The sequence below is a fragment of the Penaeus japonicus genome, unplaced genomic scaffold (assembly GCF_977035675.1).
Source record: "Penaeus japonicus unplaced genomic scaffold, GWHDUDI00000001_assembly GWHDUDI00000003, whole genome shotgun sequence".
Classification (NCBI taxonomy): Eukaryota; Metazoa; Arthropoda; class Malacostraca; order Decapoda; family Penaeidae; genus Penaeus; species Penaeus japonicus.
The window spans coordinates 42494236-42511735 of record NW_028234405.1 but is presented as its reverse complement, the minus strand read 5'-3'; the positions used below and the strand labels follow the sequence as shown (position 1 = coordinate 42511735).

The 17500-nt window shown below is 33.1% G+C and overlaps 3 protein-coding genes across 3 annotated transcripts in view; 1 reads left to right on the top strand and 2 right to left on the bottom strand.

Moving 5' to 3' along the window:
- Zfrp8 (Zinc finger protein RP-8) overlaps positions 1-17500 on the top strand; it is a 20270-nt gene that overhangs the window by 297 nt on the left and 2473 nt on the right. Inside the window, exons 2-8 of the mRNA XM_043031874.2 lie at positions 14710-14849; positions 15052-15175; positions 15421-15501; positions 15618-15711; positions 16184-16357; positions 16811-16911; positions 17173-17283. Of these exons, the coding sequence (XP_042887808.2) occupies positions 14710-14849; positions 15052-15175; positions 15421-15501; positions 15618-15711; positions 16184-16357; positions 16811-16911; positions 17173-17283 (825 nt within the window). The remainder of the gene's footprint in view (positions 1-14709; positions 14850-15051; positions 15176-15420; positions 15502-15617; positions 15712-16183; positions 16358-16810; positions 16912-17172; positions 17284-17500) is intronic.
- On the bottom strand, positions 74-11238 carry LOC122252759 (uncharacterized). Its single transcript, XM_086532847.1, has 2 exons — positions 10908-11238; positions 74-407 (listed from the first exon to the last, which is right to left on the bottom strand). The coding sequence occupies exons 1-2, from the start codon at positions 11132-11134 to the stop codon at positions 182-184; spliced, it is 453 nt and encodes a 150-aa protein (XP_086388973.1). The 5' UTR covers positions 11135-11238; the 3' UTR covers positions 74-181.
- LOC147472180 (uncharacterized) lies at positions 2124-5679 on the bottom strand. The gene is given in 2 exon segments (XM_086532800.1): positions 2124-2594; positions 2596-5679. Coding segments are annotated over 2 exon segments (2658 nt in total). The 5' UTR covers positions 4873-5679; the 3' UTR covers positions 2124-2213.

The following is a 17500-nucleotide window of genomic DNA, read 5'->3' as shown; positions in this document are numbered from 1 at the left end:
GTATTGTCTATTGTAGATATTGTTCTTGCCGTTGTGGGTTTATGTTGACTCTTTATTAGGTCGTGTTTTTTCTTTTATATTGTATTATTTTAGATATTCTTCTTCTTCTTTCTTCTTTTATAGGGTTTTAGACTGCTCTACAGTCTATATTCCCTGGATTCTTTTCTGTGTTTTTTCTTGGTTATGTGATGTTCATTATCTTTGTTCTTTGGAGAAATATTTTAGTATGTCTGAGAATGTAATATTTCTTTGTTGTTGGTTGATTTCCTCCAGTGATTAGAAGTTCCACTGTCGGGTTAATGATTTTGATTTTTTTCAGTGCTTCTAGTAACTTAACTCTGTTTGAGTTGAACCTTGGGCAATGCAGAAATAAGTGTTCATCTGATTCTTCTTGGATGTTGCACCATCTGCAAAATGGATCAGTTTCAATTTTTATTCTGTTAAGATGTTGTTTTAGTTTTGTATGTTTTGTTTTTAGTCTGGTTAGACATATATCTATTTTTCTATTTTTGGATCTTGTCCATGGTTGTGAGTTTGAGTTTTTTATGTAGTAATTTTTTGTACTTAATATTCTGTTCAGTTGTTTTTCCCAATTATTTTGAAATATTAACTTGGTTTCTTTTTTGATGTTTGATATGTCTTTGATTAAGTTTGAGGGTGACGTGATGTGTGCTTTTTTGGCTGCAAGATCTACTATTTCGTTTCCTTTTATGTTTTTGTGTGCGGGTATGTGTTGTATCTTTATAATGCTTTTATGTTTTGTTAGTGTAAGTATTAAGTTTTGTATATCAAATGTGATTCCTTTGTATTTCTTTGGTTTTGGGTTTGCTATTAATTGTATAGCTGATTTAGAGTCAGTAAGTATGACTGTTTTTGTTAATTTATTTTCAATTATGTATTTCAATCCTTGTCTTATTGCAAATAGTTCAGCTTCTATTATTTGAGTATGGTTTGGTAATTTCCATATAGTTGTGATATTTTTTTCAGCTATGTATATTGCTGCTGAGGTTGAGTTTTTTTCTTTAAGCATAGATCCATCTGTAAAAATCTTTTGATGATTTTTATATTTGCTTTTCTCTAGCATTAGGAATTGTTTTGAGATTATTTCTTTTGTTGTTTCTTTGGACAGGTTATCCATGAAATGCGTTTCTGTTATTTGAAGAATGTCAAACCATGGGGGTAAAGGAGTTATATTAGGTATTACTTTTGTTGTGATGTATAGCTTTAGTTCTTTGCATGTCTCTATTGCACTGTGGATCATATTTTTGGGGGTACTGTTTGGTTCGTATGTTTTTATCATTTTTATTGTTAGTTGTTTTAATGGACTATTGTTTTGTTTCTGTAAATTCTTTTGCATCTGAATGTATTCTTGTTCTTTTATGTTTTGTTTTAATGGTAACATTTTCGTAATAGCTTGCAATGCTATTATCGGTGTTGACTTGAAGCAACCTGTAGCTATTCTGAGAGCTTCGTTTTGTATTGATTCTAATTTTTTTAGTTCTGTATTGTTTGTATTACCATAAATCATTAGCCCATAATCTATTTTTGGTTTAATGTATATCTTATAAAATTTTAACAAGTTTTCTCTACTCATTCCCCATGACAGCGAGGTCAGTTTTTTCATTATGCTTAGTCTATTTAGAGTGGTTAATTTTATATTTTGAATTTGTTTTCCCCATTTTAGTTTTGGACTATTAAAATTTAGTCCTAGTATATTATGATTGCTACTAAATTCAAGTTCTTCATTATCTATCTTTACTTTTGGAATGTTTCTTATTCTTTTATTAGTGAAACACATAAGTTTACTTTTCTTTATATTTATTTTTAGATCCCATATATTAGTCCATTCTTTTATATGTTTTATTGCTTGTTCGATATCTGTTATGGCTTTCATTAGATCATGGTTTTCTGATATTAAGGTAATATCATCTGCGTAAATTACTTTTTTCGTGTTTTCTGGTATTTCTAGGTCTGACATGAGTATGTTAAAAAGTACAGGACTTAAAGGTGACCCTTGCGGTACTCCTTTTAGTATTTTTTCTTTTGAAGATTTATATGCTCCTATTGATATTTGGAAAGTTCTGTTCGTTAGAAAATTATTTATCCATTTTAAAGGATTCTTCTTCTTCTTTCTTCTTTTATAGGGTTTTAGACTTTTTATGTCTATATTCCCTGGATCTGCTTTCCTTGGGAGTTTCTTGTTTTCTTGTTGCTTATATGATGTCTATCAGTTTTGATCTTTGTAAAAATATCTTCATGTGTCTTAGAATGTAGTACTTCTTAGCTGGTGGGTGATGAGCTCCTGTAATTAATAAGGATATGTCAGGATTATTTATTTTGATTACTTTTAATGCATCCAGCAGTTTCAGTCTGTATGAGTTGAATCTTGGACACTGGAGTGTTAGATGTTCTATGTTTTCATTTTCTTGGTGGCACCATCTGCATGCAGGATCCGTTTCCATTTTGAGTCTGTACAAATGTTGTTTTAGTCTTGTGTGTTTGGTTAGGATTCTTGATAGACATACATCCAGTTTCCTATTTTTGGTTCTAGACCATGGTTGTGGGCTGTTGTTTTTGATGAAATAGTTTTTTTCCGGATAGGGCTTGTTTTAGTTGTTCTTCCCATTTGTTTTGATTTTTTTGTTTTATTTCTTTTATTATATTATTTTTGTCTTTGGATATGGTCGTGAGTTCATTTATTTGATGGGCCTTTTTGGCTGCTAGATCTGCTATTTCGTTACCTTTTATGTTTTTGTGAGCTGGTATCCATTGTATTTTTGTGTTTAAGTTTTGGTCTTCGTTTAATGTGTGTAATGTTTGTTGTATTTCATATATAATTTGTTTGTAGTTTTTTATTTTATGATTTAATATGCTCTGCATTGCTGATTTCGAGTCTGAGAAAATTACTGCATTTTTTAGTTTGTTATTTTGTATGTATTTCAAAGCTTGTTTTATTGCGTACAATTCTGCCTCTATGATTTGAATGTTTTTTGGTAGTCTCCAGATTGTTGTTATATTTTTTTTTTGTATATATATAGCTGCTGATGTAGAGCTAGGTTCTTTTATTTTGGAGCCATCTGTGAATATTTTTTGATAATTTTTATATTTTTTGTTTTCCATTTCTTTAAATTGATTTAAGATTATCTGTTGAGGGAGATCTTTAGTGAAATTCTTAATAAATTGACTTTCTATGTGTCTTGAAATGTCTTTCCATGGTGGAACGGGAGAGACGTTTGGTATACTGCTTACTTTTATGTTATGTTTTATTTCTATGCAAGTTTTTATTGTTCTGTGTACTAGCATTCTTTTATCTTTAATGGGGTTATATTTTTCTATATCTATTTTTGTTAATCTTTTTATGGGCATATTATCAGGTTTTTCTAGTATCTTTATCATCTGTCTGCATTCTAATTCTTTTATTCTTATTGATATGGGAGGTTTGTTTGTTAATGCTTGGAGGGCTATTACTGGAGTGGACTTAAAGCATCCTGTTGCCAGTCTCATAGCTGTGTTTTGTATGGTCTCCAATTTTTTCATATCCTGTATTTTGGCTGTTCCGTAGATTGTTATTCCGTATTCTATTTTTGGTCTGATGTAAATTTCATAAAATTTCATTAATGATTCTCTATTTGCTCCCCATTTATGTGATGATAATTTTTTCATTATGTCTAATCTGTTTTGTAATTGTATTTTTAAATTGTTTATGTGATTTCTCCATTTTAATTTTGGGGCATCAAGTTTTATTCCTAATATATCATGGTTAGTTACAAACTGTAGTTCTTGGTTATCTATTTTAATGTTTGGAATGTGATCTATTTTTTTATTTGTAAAACACATTATCTTGCTTTTCGTAAAGTTTATTTTCATTTGCCAAGTGGTAGCCCACTCTTTTATCTTTTTTAGTCCAATTTCTAGTTTATTTTTTGCTTCTATTAAATTTTTTTTGTGTGTTAATATTGTTATATCGTCTGCATAAATTATTTTGGTTATCTCTTTTGAGATTTTTAGATCTGTCATCATGATGTTAAATAGAGTTGGGCTTAAAGGTGAGCCTTGTGGAACTCCGTTTAAGATTTTACCCTTATTTGAATTTTGGTTTCCTATTTTAATTATGTAAGTTCTTTCATTTAGGAAATTGTGTATCCATTTTAGTATTGTTCCTCTTATTCCTAGTCTTGCCATTTTTATTATTATAGCGTCATGGTTTACCATGTCGAATGCTTTTTCAAGGTCTATACATGCTACTAGCATGTACTTGTTTTCTTTGAATGCTTTATTTATTTGTATGTCTAATATGTGTAAGGCATCTATGGTGTTTCTATTTGGTCTGAATCCTGTCAGGTCTATGTCTAGTAAATTGTTTGTTTCTAACCACCAGTTTAATCTTCTTGTGATAATCCCTTCAAATATTTTGCCAATACAGGATATTCTGCTTATGAACCTGTAGGAGTTAGGTTCTTCTGTTTTTTTATTTGGTTTTAGTATTGGGTTTACTATTGAGCTTTTACTTTGTTTTGGGTATGTCCCTTCGATCCAATGTTGATTTATTAGCTTTAGTATGGTTTCCATGATATTGTTTGGTGCATTTTTATATAGTTCGTAAGGAACTTTGTCTGGCCCATATGCTTTGTTATTTTTTGTGTTATTTATTATTGTTTTTAATTCTGTGATCGTTATTTTGTTATTTAAGCCTTTTGTATCTGGAAGGTCTAGTAATTTTTTTCTTTCTTTTTCAGTTAGGAGTATTTTTGGATTATTGTTAACCAGTTTTTGATATTCTTTGCTGAATATCTCAGTCTTTTTTAATTGATCTGAAATGGGTTGATTATTGATTATTATTGGGTAGTCCATTTTTGATGTTCTGCCATTCATTTTTTTTATGAAATTCCATATTGTTTTCGGAGGGGTTGTAAAGCTGAGTGAGGTACAGAATTTTTCCCAGGATTCTTTTTTTTCTTTATCTATGATTTGTTTAGCTTTTGCTAATAGTGTCTTGTATTCAATTTGATTTTCCTTATTTGGTTTCTTCTTCCATTTGTTATATGCTTTATTTCTTTTTTTTATAATTTCTTTACATTTGTTATTCCACCATGGTTTATTTGGTTTATCTATTCTATTTTCATTATTGAATTTGAAATAAGTTTGTCCTGTAGTTCTTAAAAGGTCTGTTAGTTCTTCTATAGACTTTATAGTTGTTACATCTTTAGCTTTTAGATCTTTTTTGTAATCTTTCCATCTTTCTTCTTTAAATATCCATTTCTTTTCTTTCTTTTGGTTTGTAATAGGTTTTATGTTATCTTTTATTATGATTGGTAGGTGATCACTGGTTAAATTTGGGCCTGAATTTATTTCTAGATGACTTAGGTTTGGCGTCCCTATTACTAGGTCTATTGTAGTTTCCTTTCCATTTCTTGGATCTATTTTAGTTGTTTGGCCTGGTGGGGTTAATAGTATTAAGTTTTTTTGATTTATTAACTCAAAAATATTTTTTCCTGTTCTGTTTGCTAATTTTAAATCTATCCTCGGGTTCCAGTGGGGGTGATGACTGTTGAAATCGCCTATTATTAGTTTTGGGTTTCCCAATTGTTCTATGTAATATTCTAGTTCTTTTGTTTCAATATTGTTGCATGGATTGTATGTTAAAAGTATGTATGACCATTTATCTTTGTAATTTATTTTTAATGCGAGTGTTTCTATTTTCTCTTTATGTCTATCTATTAAATCTAATTTTTTGAACTGCAAGTTTCTTTTTATACATAATGCTAGACCTCCTCCCACTTGGTTTGTTCTGTCTTTTCTAATTATTTCATAATTATTGATGTTGAACGTATCTTTGTTTTTTAGCCATGTTTCTGATATTCCTATTAGGTCAGGTTGTTCTTTATAAATCAAGTAGTTTAATTCTGTTTTTTTGTTTATTATTGATCTTGCATTCCAGTGTATTATTTTATTCATAGATATATTTTATAATTGTTTTTATAATTGGGGTCAAATCATTTATTGCGTCTGTTATGATTTCAATTATTGAGCTGTTAGTCTTAATATTGTTTACTATCTTTTTTATTGTATTGAAAACTTCTTTAATTGTATTTATCCAAGAAAATTCTTCCTCTTTTTTTCTTCTTCTTCTTGTATTATTGGGTTTCTTATTGGAGTTGGTAGTGACCACATTACAGGTGATTCGTCTAATTGAATTAGATTTTTTTCTTGTGTTTTTTTTGGGTTTGATTCAGACCTATTGGTTTGATTTGATTTTTCTGGTGAATATTCTGGTTCTTTTTGATTGTTATGCTGTTTTTTTTGCTTTTTAGGAGTTCTTTGTCCTAATGTTAGGCTATCCACTTTTGTTTGTTTTAGTGTTTGTGCAGATGTTAAGGGTGTGGTATCTGTTGGGTGTTGGGTGGTTGTTAGAGGTGTGTTGTCTGTTGGATGTTGGGTGTTTGTTAGAGGTGTATTGTCTGTTGGATATTGACTGTTTGTTTGCAGTGTGTTGTCTGTTGTTTGTTTGTTTGTGTGTTGTTCATGTTTGGGATGTGTTTGGTGGGTGTTCTTTGTTGGTTGTGTGTTTGTTTTGTTCTGTTGTTGGTCTTTTGTGAATGAAGACAAGTTTTGGTTTGAGTTGGCATTGTCTTGTTTTTGTATTGGTTTTAGTTCTTGTAGTTGTTTTTTGATGTTGTAGTTGTTAGGTGTTGTGTTTTGTGTGTTTATCCGTTGTGCCTTTAAGTGGATTTTGCATGAGTTTGTGTTTGGTGAGTGTTCCTCTTGGCAGTAAAAACAAAAAGGTTGGTTTGTACATTCTTTGAAGTTGTGATTGAACTGACTACATTTGCTGCATCTTTTTTTGTTTTTGCAAGTTATGATCCCATGACCGTATCTTAGACAATTATAACATTTTTGAATGGGGAAAGTATATTGATAGATTTGATAGGAGGTATGCCCAATAGCTATTCTTTCAGGCAGTGGTCCTTTGAAAGTTATTCTTAAGGATCTAGTGGGGATCCACTTGGTTTCACTTTCTTTGTCTTTGTTGGGTTTTTTATTCTGATTATCTCTACTATTTCTGAGTTTGTGCCCTGTAGTATTCTGGTCTTATTTTTTATCATCTCTGGATCTATGTCTACTTCAATTGGAAATATTGTTCCATAATTGCAATCTGAATTTCTGCTTGATGCTGGTTGTTTGCATTTTATATCCCATTCTCCCAGTTTAGTTATTTCACTTAACTGGTTGATTTTATTTATATCATTTACTTCAAATCTAATTGCTCTTCCTCTTCCTAGTACTCTTAGAGTATTTTCAATGATATATTTTTGAAATATTGACTCATTTATGGCATTTGTCAATTTGATGGGATTGTTAAAATTTGCTGAGTTTGACTCATCTGTTAAGCTTATGAGAACTACATTTTGAATTTGTTTTTCTTGCCTGTTTACTGTGTCTTCTTCTTCCATGGTTTGTTGGTAATTTTCCTGGGGGTGTTCTTCGGTGTTGGCTTCCCGGGGTTTTGCGCCGGTGTTGCCGGTGTTGTCGTTTCTTGGTTGTTTGGGAATTGGGTTTTCTTCGCTATCGCTTTCTCTATTTCTTCGTCTGCTGTTGCTTTGAGGATCTATTATCATGTCTTTCACTATTCCAGGTTTCTCTCCTGGGTTTGGATTGAGTTTGTTGTCCATTTACTATTTTAAGTTCACTTCACAAGCACTAGTGTTTACTCTATGAAGGTTCGTTCGAAAGTGTTTTAAAGGATTACCTATTATTCCTATTTTCGCTGCTTTTTTTTTTTTTTATTATTGCTTCATGATTTGCTGAGTCAAAAGCTTTCTCTAAGTCGAGGCAAGCTACTAGAATAAATTTCTTTTCTTTTAGTGCTTTTGTTATTATTAGATTTATGATTTGTAATGCATCAATAGTTGATTTTCCTGGTCTAAAACCTGTTTGGTCTTTGTCAAGTTTATCATTGGTTTCTAGCCACCAGGTTATTCTATATGTAATCATGTTTTCTAGTAGTTTACCTATTGTGGAAATTCTACTAATAAATCTATAAGAAGAAATTTCTGCTGGATTTTTTCCCGGTTTTATTATTGGATTGACTAAGACATTTTTTAGTTCTTCGGGATATTCTCCTTTGGACCAAAGTTCATTCAAGTTTTTTAATATTTGTTTTAAAATATTGTCTGGGGCTCTTTTATAAAACTCATAGGGAATTTCATCTGGTCCATATGCTTTACCATTCTTGGAATTTTTTATTGCATTTTTTTTAATTCATATAAAGTGAATTTTTCTTAACCCTTCTGTATCAGGTGATTTGAAAAGTCTGTTTGAATCTTTCTTTTCAAGTATTTTTTGGGGAACTTTACTGGTTATCTTTTTGAATTCTTGTTTGAACAGATTTAATTGATTATCTATTTTTGTGATGGGTTGATTATTATATATTATTGGGTATTCAGTAGTGGAATCTTTACCTGATAATTTCTTTATGAAATTCCATATTTTTTTGGGAGGAGTTTTGAAATCTAGTTCATTACAAAATTTTTCCCATGCTTTTCTTTTTTCTTCTAAGATTTGTTTGCTTCTAGCAAATAATCTTTTGTAATTAATTTGGTTTTCTATATTGGGTCTTTTCCTCCATCTGTTGAAAGCTTTATTTCTTTCTTTTATGATATTATGGCAGGTCTCATTCCACCAAGGTTTGTTGGGTTTTTTCTTATAATTACTATTGTCAAAATTAAAATAGTTTGATCCTATTATTTTTAATTTATTTGTTATTTCTGTTATTGATTTAGTATTTTCTATATCTAGGTTTTTGAGTGCCTCTATGTATTTTAACCATCCTTCTGTGGTAAAGTTCCATTTCTTTTCTCTCTTAAATGATTGCTTTTGTTGGATTTGGTCTTTTATGATTATTGGGAGGTGGTCGCTTCCTTGATTAATTCCAGGAATTATGGAAAGGTGATTGAGATTAGGGGAACCTATGATTAGGTCTAAGGTTGATTCTTTGCTTGAATTCGGGTCAATTCTGGTAATTTGTCCTGGGGGAGTTAAAAGGATTAGGTTATTGTAAATTAAAAATTCAAATAGGTTTTGCCCCGATTTGTTAGTTATTTTTGTATTTTGGTTTTTGTTCCAGAGAGGATGATGGGCATTAAAATCTCCCATTATTAGTTTTGGATCATCTAGTTGATTTGAATAATATTCTATGTCTTGTTTTGATATATTGTTGCAAGGATTATATATTAAGAGAATATTCAACCATTTGTTATTATATGGGATTTTTATTCCAAGTGTTTCAATTTTGTTTTTGAGTCTGTCTCTTAAGTTAATATTTTTGTACTGTATATTTTTGTTTATACAAAAAGCTAACCCTCCTCCTGTTTTATCTTGTCTATCCTTTCTTATTATGTCATAGTTTTGGATTTTTAAGTTATCTTTTTCTTTCAACCATGTTTCGCATAATGCGATTAGTATTGGGTTTTCTTTATATATCAAGTAATTTATTTCTGTTTTTTTGTTTAATATTGATCTTGGATTCCACAAAATTATATTATCCATTTAAATATTCTAATAAGTCCTTGATAAGTGGGGTTATTTCTGATATAGTTTCTGTAATGGTTGTTATTATTGATGTTTTGGCTTTACATCTGTTCATAATGTTTGAAAAGACTTTTGTTATTTCTTTTATGAAGGTAATCCATGAAAATTCTTTGTCACTACTGTCTATGGCTGTTTTTTGTGATTTTCCACTCAATAATGGAGTTGGTAAAGTCCATGTAATTGGGGATTGATCCAGATTTTTATTTGCTAAATTCTGATTCTGGCTAATTTTCTGTTTTTGTTTGATTGGGGTTTGTTTAGGTGGGCTAATTAAATCTTCATAATTATCTGATTTGTTCTTCCTATTTTCTTTTTTCTTTTTGTCATTTTTTTGGGTTATTTGACCTGGATTGATGCTTAGTTCTTGTGATAATGTTTGAGCGTATGTTGGTTTTATGGTTTGTTGTGTTGGTTGTGAGTTGTTAGTAGTTATCTTGTTTATGTCATGTGTATCTCCTAATGTATTTTGTGGTTGAATAGTCTGTATGTTGTTTGATGTTGTAGTGTTAGGCTTCACTTTTTTATTTTGTGAGACGGGATTTAACTGTTGTAGAAGTTTTTTAACTTCGTAGTTATTGGGTGTTGTGTTTTTTTTGTTTATTTCTTGTGCCTGTGTGTGTACTTTACATGTTAAATGTGCTGGGATGTGTTGTTCATCACAAAAGAAACAGTAAGGGTTATTTGTGCATTCTTTAAAATTGTGATCATATTGGCTACACTTACTACATCTGGTCCTATTTTTACATGTTAGTATGCCGTGTCCATACCTTAAGCATTTGAAACATTTGGGAATTGGGAAGATGTACTGCTGAACTGAGTATGAAGTATGTCCTATGATTACTTTTTAAGGGAGAATCCCTTGGAAAGTTATTCTTAAAGATTTTGAGGGGATCCATTTTTTTTCATTATTTTTGTCTTGATTTCTTTTGTTTATTCTGATTATTTCTGTGATTTTTGAGTCCTGTCCCCATAATGTTTTAATTTTTTTCTTTATCTCTTGCAGATCAATATCAGTATCAACGGGGAATATTGTTCCATATTTACAACCAGAATTTATACATGAGGATGGTTGTTTGCAATTAACCTTCCAGTTTCCCAAGGTTTTAATTGCGTCAAGAGGTTGAAATTTTGATATGTCATTAACCTCAAACCTTATTGCTTTCCCAATCCCTAGTACTCTCAATGAGTTTTCAATGATGTATTTGTGGAATATAGATTGGTTTATTGCTTCAGTAAATTTAATGGGATTATTAAAGTTTGAGGTTATTTGGTCATCGTTCATTTGTATTAATATTACGTTCTCATTATCAGATACTTGCGTTTCGATGTCCAAAGGTTCCCTTGCTGCTTGTTGTTGGCGATCTGTTGTTTTTCTTCTGGCTTGGTCAAGTGGCGGGAATTTTGAGTAGTCGAAACGCGGTTGTCTTGAAATTGGATTTTCACCGTTTTCTAAACTGTTTTTTCTTCTTCTATGATTTTGTAATTCTTGATTCATATCTTCATCTTTTTCAGGATCCTCTCCTGAGTCTGTAATGTTTGTTGCCATTTGTACGGCTTGAGTCTACTTTTCCTTATGATTTTCCGAGCACTGTTTACACGTCGGTGTCTAATGCGCGAATCTCATTTTAGATATTCGTGTATGTGGCACTTTGACCAACAATTTAGTATATTGTTATTATTTGTGGCTTTTTAAATTGCTGCTAATTACCCATCGAGTTGATATGAAATTAGTAATAAAGAGAAAGTATTGTGTTAGTCAATGACAATGTTACTTTCACAGAAAATATAAGTCAAATGGGCTTAAGAGCTTTTAGAAAATCTGCCTCAGGATAGATTATTCAGAATAGGATGGAGAGAGGCTGTGGAAGCTGTGTCCCCTGTACTTTGCATTCCTCTAAAGTCAAACTTCTAAACATCCACACATCTGTTAGGCAAGGTGTTACTTGAACTGGTTTCTTATTTGCTAAGGTGTCATAAGGCAGAATATATATGGTGGAGTTGTTTGTTTTTGTTAGAATGTGAAGTGTAGAGGCTATGGCATCACTGGCCTATGTTGTGCTAGCATAAATTTGATGAGCAGGAGTGGTCTTATCTATACTTTCCTCAGGATATATTTAAGCCATTGCAGACGGGTGTCATGACATACGTGACGTTCAGGGATTTTGGATCACTGTGCTATTTTATTTTGCTATGAAAAAGGATTGAATGATGATGGCAACTGCAGTCATGATTACTGTAATTACAGTAATATCGAGCTAAGTTAACATCCAAAACCTAGATGGCACCACTTTTTCCTGGCAGGAGAGAGAGCCTTGAATGGCACCCATCCACGGTCTCTAGCAAGCACTGTCTCTATAGAGCGATGGCACACACTAAGTTGACAAACTCTTGCCCTAAAGTACCGCCGATGAAGGATGTGCAGGCAGAACGAGAAGAAGAAAGTGACTCAATCCATACCCAGTGTCTTAACCCATTGCCGACAGTGGATAGATTTGCTTACACAGGCTCCAGGATGAGTTTTATTTCCGATCAAGGCAGCTTCTGCAACATAATTTGATTTTTCCCACTCCCTTTTCGTCACTCATTGTAGAGCTAGAGACATTTTTGTGATTTGTTTTTTTGTGTGTTTTACTGTTTTTAGAAATTTATATCTGTCATATCACAGGTTCCACCAATTCTGCAGTTGACTAAAATTGTAGTTCAGGGTCCATATCAACTCATTTTTTTTCTTTATACTCAATGTGATAGAAGTATTACTGTTTTATGGGGGGGCAAAAAGCAACTTTATTTTTTCGTATTTCTGTGCTGTCACAAACAAACACGAAACTTATAGCCATCCAAAATGAAGAGGTAGGGAAGAGGAAGGAAACTTGTGCTTTTGACAGTGAGTGCCACAATAAAAGGCATCCCTACTGGCACAGGGGCACATTGTAGGCATTGGGCATGGTGTAAGTCACCTTCCTCCTCTCGTTCTGCCTGCACATCTTTCATCTGCGGTACTTTAGAGCAAGAGGTCGGCAACTTGCGATGTGCCATCCCTCTATAGAGATAGTGCTTGCTAGAGACCGTAGATGGGTGCCATTCAAGGCTCTCTCTCCTGCTGGTGCTAGAAGAAAGTGGTGCCATCTAGGTTTTGTAAGCGAGTTGAAACCCATTTTGCTTATTACCGCCGGCACTGTTCCGTTTTTGCATGGCTGCAATGTCGGGGCTCTCAAACGCATAGGCCTAAATCAATTATACGATTGACGGCGCATGCCGGCACCCGGCGCTATGCATATTACAAAAATCGCCGTCTGTGGACGGCGCCCGGCGGTATCGGGTTAAATGTGCTCCTGTGCCAATATGGATGCCTTTCACTGTGGCAATCACTGTCATAAGCACAGGTTTCATTCCTTTTCCCTACCTCTTCATGCTATTTTTATTGTAGGTGGTTATATGTTTTGTATTTGTTCATGACAGCATAAAAATACAAAAAAATAATTTTGCCTTTTGTCCTTCCATAAAACAGCAACACTTCTATCATACTGAGTATAAAGAAAATAATGAGCTAATATAGATAATATACTACAATTTTAGTCAACTGCAGCATTGATAGACAGTGTCATATGGCACATATGTCTCTAAACTCAATAAAACACACAAAATATAAAACACAAAAATGGCCATAGTTTTACAATGAATGACTGAAAGAGAGTGGGAAAATTCAAATTATATTGCTTCAAGCAATCTCTCTCTAGAATAAAACCTATCCTGGAGACTGGGCAAGCGAATTTATCCCCGTCTGCAATGTCTTAACAAAGTGTAATAGTGGTGTCTTCTGTGTTCTTCATAGCCATTACTAGCAGGAATAGTATTAATGAGACAAAGGAACACTTGACAAATTTGATAGAGCTTGCAGAACTCCCTGAAGATCCAGTCCAGTGTCAATCCATGCTGAAAGTTTGTGGGCCTTTCCCAGAACTCTTAACCCTCTCTGGACGGGTGGTACAGTACTGTACCGCGCATTCAAAAGCCCAGTGGCCGGGCGGCACAGTATTGTGCCAGCCATTTAATTGATTTAGGCCTAATAATTCGAACGCCCCGGCATTGGGACATTCAAGGCTGGAATGCCCCCGTCGTAAGTGGGTTAATCTGTAGAGGTTTCTGTGCTCACTAAGAGATATGCCAGTGTTATGGGAGCTATTGAATGTTGATGCATTTATTCTTTCATAGAATCTTGATATAACACACATATATAAGGATTATGGGGTTGGGGCCTTCCCCAGTTATTAGGGCCAATATAATTGTTACCTGGAATTTCTGTGAACTAAAAAAAAAAAACATTTTTGAAGTTAGCATGCACAGATGCTATAATAATTATGGTAGATATAGGAAACTATCAACCTACATATTTATTGGTTCCTAATTGGTGTGTCACCTAAGTGTTGTGGGGCAGGCCTCCGGAGAGACTTTTTAATTCTGGTCAAGAGGGACATTAAAAGTTAAGACCAGTGCAGTGCTGGATTAGAAAGGCAATGTGTTTTTCATTTCACGTCTAAAGATCAGACAAGAGTTGTGTATTAATTTCCTGAAGTTAAACCCCATTACACCAATTCTTACCATTGACGATTTAGAGACTTTATGAAACCAGTTCTGTATGCAAAATTAGAGGGAATTTAATTTCTCTGGAGAGACATAGCAAAGGGCATCTTTCAGCATGATTCACAGGGTATGATCACTCTTGTACTGTAATTCCCCTTTTGTTGAAATTACAAGTTATTTATTCCCTCACTTATGATGCCCAAGCATGCCAAATGCAAATTAGTACGACTTTGCTAATATATCATATATATAGAGCTATATATCACACCATATGTTTAGAAAATGATAGAAAACACACGCATTTTAAGATGTGGCCTGTCTTGGAATGGTTAATTGCGTAAAACACCCTGTAATATTAGTGTAGAGTTATTTTTACTTTAAATGCTATCCAAATGCATATTTTCTTTGTCAGTACTGTTTGACATAGATTGGTTGACTTCCAGGTTGGCAAAATATCCAGAATGTTGATTAATGAATCAAACTGGGCAGTGCCTAGGTAGCTATAATGCCAACTTAATTCTGAAAGTTTGATGCTTGCAGGTAGGAGGGTATCCAGCATGGTTAGCCCTAAAGGACCTGCCAGCTGGGCAACAGCTGACATGCCGCAACTGTAGTAAACCACTTGCATTCTTGTGTCAGCTGTATGCACCACACCATGATAAAGAGGAATGCTTCCACAGGTTTGTCCCTTTGTGGATTTTATGTTGTTATTTGTAAACATTTCTGAGCTTCCTTTTGAAATGTTAATGGCTATTATGAAATTTTTATTGATATGTATATTCATTTTTCATTATATAGTTTTAATTTTTACATTTTTAAACCTTTAAGTTACAGTTACATATTGTATATAAAGAACACTCATTTTTTAATAATGGATTACAGGACAGTGTTTGTCTTCATCTGCCGCGATGCAGATTGCAGTAAAGAAAATAATGCTTCGAACATTCGAGTTTTTAGGTCACAGTTACAGAGGGGTAATGAATTTTATCCTCCTGATCCATCTAAAGTAAGTATAATTCTTACTTTGACCAAATTAACTTAAGTGTGTTGTAGCAGTTTGGTGCTGCTGCAAACTCTCTTGTTCCTGACACATTACTTTATTTTCTATGATTAGGAAATTACCATCAACTTCAGCTAAAGCACAAAGAGAGATTTTCCTTTAATTTTTATATTCATTTTGATATTGTTCAATGATATACTTTCATGAAGAAGTCGAGCAAACTTAACAGTTCTTTCATATTTATTCTTCAGGATGTTGAACTTGGCTCAGAAAGTCCAGGAGCTGCAGATTTCAACAATCTCTGTAGAGTTTGTGGTGGATGTGGACCAAAGGTAATAGTAACTAGGTTGTCATCTTGTTTCTTCATATAATCAGACAAGATCTTTGAGGATTGAATTAGATGCACCTCATGTTTACAACGGATACTAATTAGGGTTTTCATTTTCAGGTGTGTGGAGGTTGTAAAGTTGCCCGTTATTGTTCCAAAGACCACCAAGCACTAGACTGGAAAGCTGGTCATAAGGAAGAGTGTAAGAACCCAGGTAATACATGGTAGTAATATTAGTGTTAGCCATTTGCACTGGGGCTTATGTTTGCCTAATGCTGCACCTGCCAGCTAGACAACAAGTGCAAGATCTCTCCTGGTGAGATGCCATGCTTCACCTCTCAGAGTGCTTCTCACTTGCCCAGTTCAACAGGGTGATAATGGGGCTTTTGTATTTGTTTACACTATTTTCGCAAGTCAAGAAAAATGTGTCTATACAAATGGAACTCCTATGAGTATATGAATATGTAACACTGTAAAATGTGTGTTATGGGTAAGAGATGATGACATGATAGTAATCATCAGGCAGGAGCGAAATATTCTTGTGATGTGTATGGGTTGATTGAGTATTCTTTTGGCTTATGAAATCACCATCACATTATTTAATAGCTCTTGAAATTCATTGCTGTGTTACAAAATGGAATTAGATCTTCATGGTAGTTTTATTGTATGCATTGTTTCCCCAACAGAAACAGTAAGCAAAGTGTCATGTAAGGGGAATGCCAAATTTCTTTTCCCCGAGTATGAAGTCGACATGGAGCCAGAGGAACTCGAAGAGAGGAAGGAGAAGACAGAGGAAGAAGTAATGCAGGAGTATGAAGCTTTATTAAGGTCTGGCAGAGTAACAAGGGATTTAGATGATGGTGAGATACTTTTTCTTAATGAACAGTGAGACTGTACTTTCATGGTTTCTTTTCAGTGCCTCACATTTATTTAAGTAAAGAACTTCTATAGTAACTCATGCAATTGTCTAATTGTTTTGTATAATTATAATTTAGAACTGTCTTTTTAAATGCTGCTTCAGTAGTTAATGCTTTTGTTTTTAGTAGCTATTGACTTTTTTATCTTTATTCTTTTAGTACCTTTAGAAGCATTTATCCTTTTTATCTGGAAATGAGTTTGTACACCACTCTTGGAGTTCATATGTTGTTAGGGAAAGTTCCATACAGACATAATTTAGATTGATGTTTAGTGGTAAACTGAGCTAACTAGATAATATAAAATAAGTTGTGAATGATTGCTTTTCTAATGTATGTAATAAATATACACGAAAAAAAACTTTGTATTTACTAATATCATAAATTCATGATTATCAGATGTTGAAAAGAATGAGGATGACCTTATCAAGATGGCCACTAAGGAAACCGACAAGCAATTCCAGAAGTTCCGCACGCGCATTAAGGAGTTTCCTGACCAGGTAAATACCACAACATATGATGTCAAAGATATGCATTAGTGAATAATAATAGTCATTTTTACTAAACCATGACTAGATCAAGAAAAAAAGAAAAAGTATATATATATATATGTACAGTAATTAAATGTTTTTTTTTTTTCACGCACCTAGAAATCTTATTTGCTAAGAGTTCACCTTTTGTTATTCATGAAAAGTATTAGCATTATATACTTTTATTTTTCAATGCCAAATACCCCACTTATAGCAACATCCTCTCCTCAGGTTTTACGCTACGACCGAGGAGGAGAGCCTTTGTGGGTATCATTGGAGAACAAACCCCAAGATATTCCCCCTTGTCCAGCTTGTGGGGGAGAGAGAGAATTTGAGTTTCAGGTATGACTTGACTAGCCCCAGATTATTATTATTTATTAATTAATTAATTTATTTATATAATTTTTTTTTATTTGCTTGCATCATTATTTCTTTAAACTCGTTAATGATGGATGACATAATATCACATCATGTGGTGGCAGAACCTGATAGGGACTTGATATTTTGTCATGTCTTTTTGTATGACCAGAATGCCAGGTGATCATACATGATTTTATAT